The 1,308-nt window shown below is 53.5% G+C and overlaps 1 protein-coding gene across 1 annotated transcript in view; it reads left to right on the top strand.

The window, feature by feature from the left end:
• Positions 1–1,308, top strand: part of LOC130380494 (myelin regulatory factor-like protein) — a 14,800-nt gene that overhangs the window by 367 nt on the left and 13,125 nt on the right. Inside the window, exon 2 of the mRNA XM_056587719.1 lies at positions 1,102–1,279. Coding sequence (XP_056443694.1) covers positions 1,102–1,279 — 178 coding nt within the window. The remainder of the gene's footprint in view (positions 1–1,101; positions 1,280–1,308) is intronic.

The raw sequence follows: 1,308 nt of genomic DNA, 5'->3' as shown, positions 1-1,308 counted from the left end.
TCTCTCTCCTCTCTCTCTCTCTCTCTCTCTCTCTCTCTGTCTCCTCTCTCTCTCTCTCTCTCTCTCTCTTCTCTCTCTCTCTCTCTCTCTCTCTCTCTCTCTCTCTCTCTCCTCTCTTCTCTCTTCTCTCTCTCTCTCTCTCTCTCTCTGTCTCTCTCTCTCTCTCTCTCTCTCTCTCCGTCTCTCTCTCTCTCTCTCTCTCTCTCTCTCTCTCTCTCTCTCTCTCTCTCTCTCTCTCTCTCCGTCTCTCTCTCTCTCTCTCTCTCTCTCTCTCTCTCTCTCTCTCTCTCTCTCTCTCTCTCTCTCTCTCTCTCTCTCTCTCTCTCTCTCTCTCTCTCTCTCTCTCTCTCTCTCTCTCTCTCTCCTCTCTCTCTCTCTCTCTCTCTCTCTCTCTCTCTCTCTCTCTCTCTCTCTCTCTCTCTCTCTCTCTCTCCTCTCTCTCTCTCTCTCTCTCTCTCTCTCTCTCTCTCTCTCTCTCTCTCTCTCTCTCTCTCTCTCTCTCTCTCTCTCTCTCTCTCTCCGTCTCTCTCTCTCTCTCTCTCTCTCTCTCTCTCTCTCTCTCTCTCTCTCTCTCTCTCTCTCTCTCTCTCTCTCTCTCTCTCTCTCTCTCTCTCTCTCTCTCTCTCTCTCTCTCTCTCCGTCTCTCTCTCTCTCTCTCTCTCTCTCTCTCTCTCTCTCTCTCTCTCCTCTCTCTCTCTCTCTCTCCGTCTCTCTCTCTCTCTCTCTCTCTCTCTCTCTCTCTCTCTCTCTCTCTCTCTCTCTCTCTCTCTCTCTCTCTCCGTCTCTCTCTCTCTCTCTCTCTCTCTCTCTCTCTCTCTCTCTCTCTGTCTCTCTCTCTCTCTCTCTCTCTCTCTCCGTCTCTCTCTCTCTCTCTCTCTCTCTCTCTCTCTCTCTCTCTCGCTCTCTCTCTCTCTCTCTCTCTCTCTCTCTCTCTGTCTCTCTCTCTCTCTCTCTCTCTCTCCGTCTCTCTCTCTCTCTCTCTCTCTCTCTCTCTCTCTCTCTCTCTCTCCCTCTCTCTCTCTCTCTCTCTCTCTCTCTCTCTCTCTCTCTCTCTCTCTCTCTCTCTCTCTCTCTCTCTCTCTCTCCCCCCCAGCTCCCCAGGCCAGCAGCAGGGCAGTAAGAGGCGGAGGGCGTGTTCTGGGGACGTCGGCCCGGAGTCGTTCTACGGTGACAGTGATGGGGGCGGGGCCGGGTCTCTGGGGGCGGGTCATCTGCTCACCTGGGACCCCTACCAATCAGACCAGTGGCATCGCCTGAGTGACGGCAGCTGTCAGGCTCTGTATGTCCCACAGCAAACACTGTCCATTC

Source organism: Gadus chalcogrammus, chromosome 4 (assembly GCF_026213295.1).
Source record: "Gadus chalcogrammus isolate NIFS_2021 chromosome 4, NIFS_Gcha_1.0, whole genome shotgun sequence".
In the NCBI taxonomy this organism is placed as follows: Eukaryota; Metazoa; Chordata; class Actinopteri; order Gadiformes; family Gadidae; genus Gadus; species Gadus chalcogrammus.
Note: the sequence above shows the minus strand (reverse complement) of the source record. Positions and strands in the feature narration are given on the sequence as shown.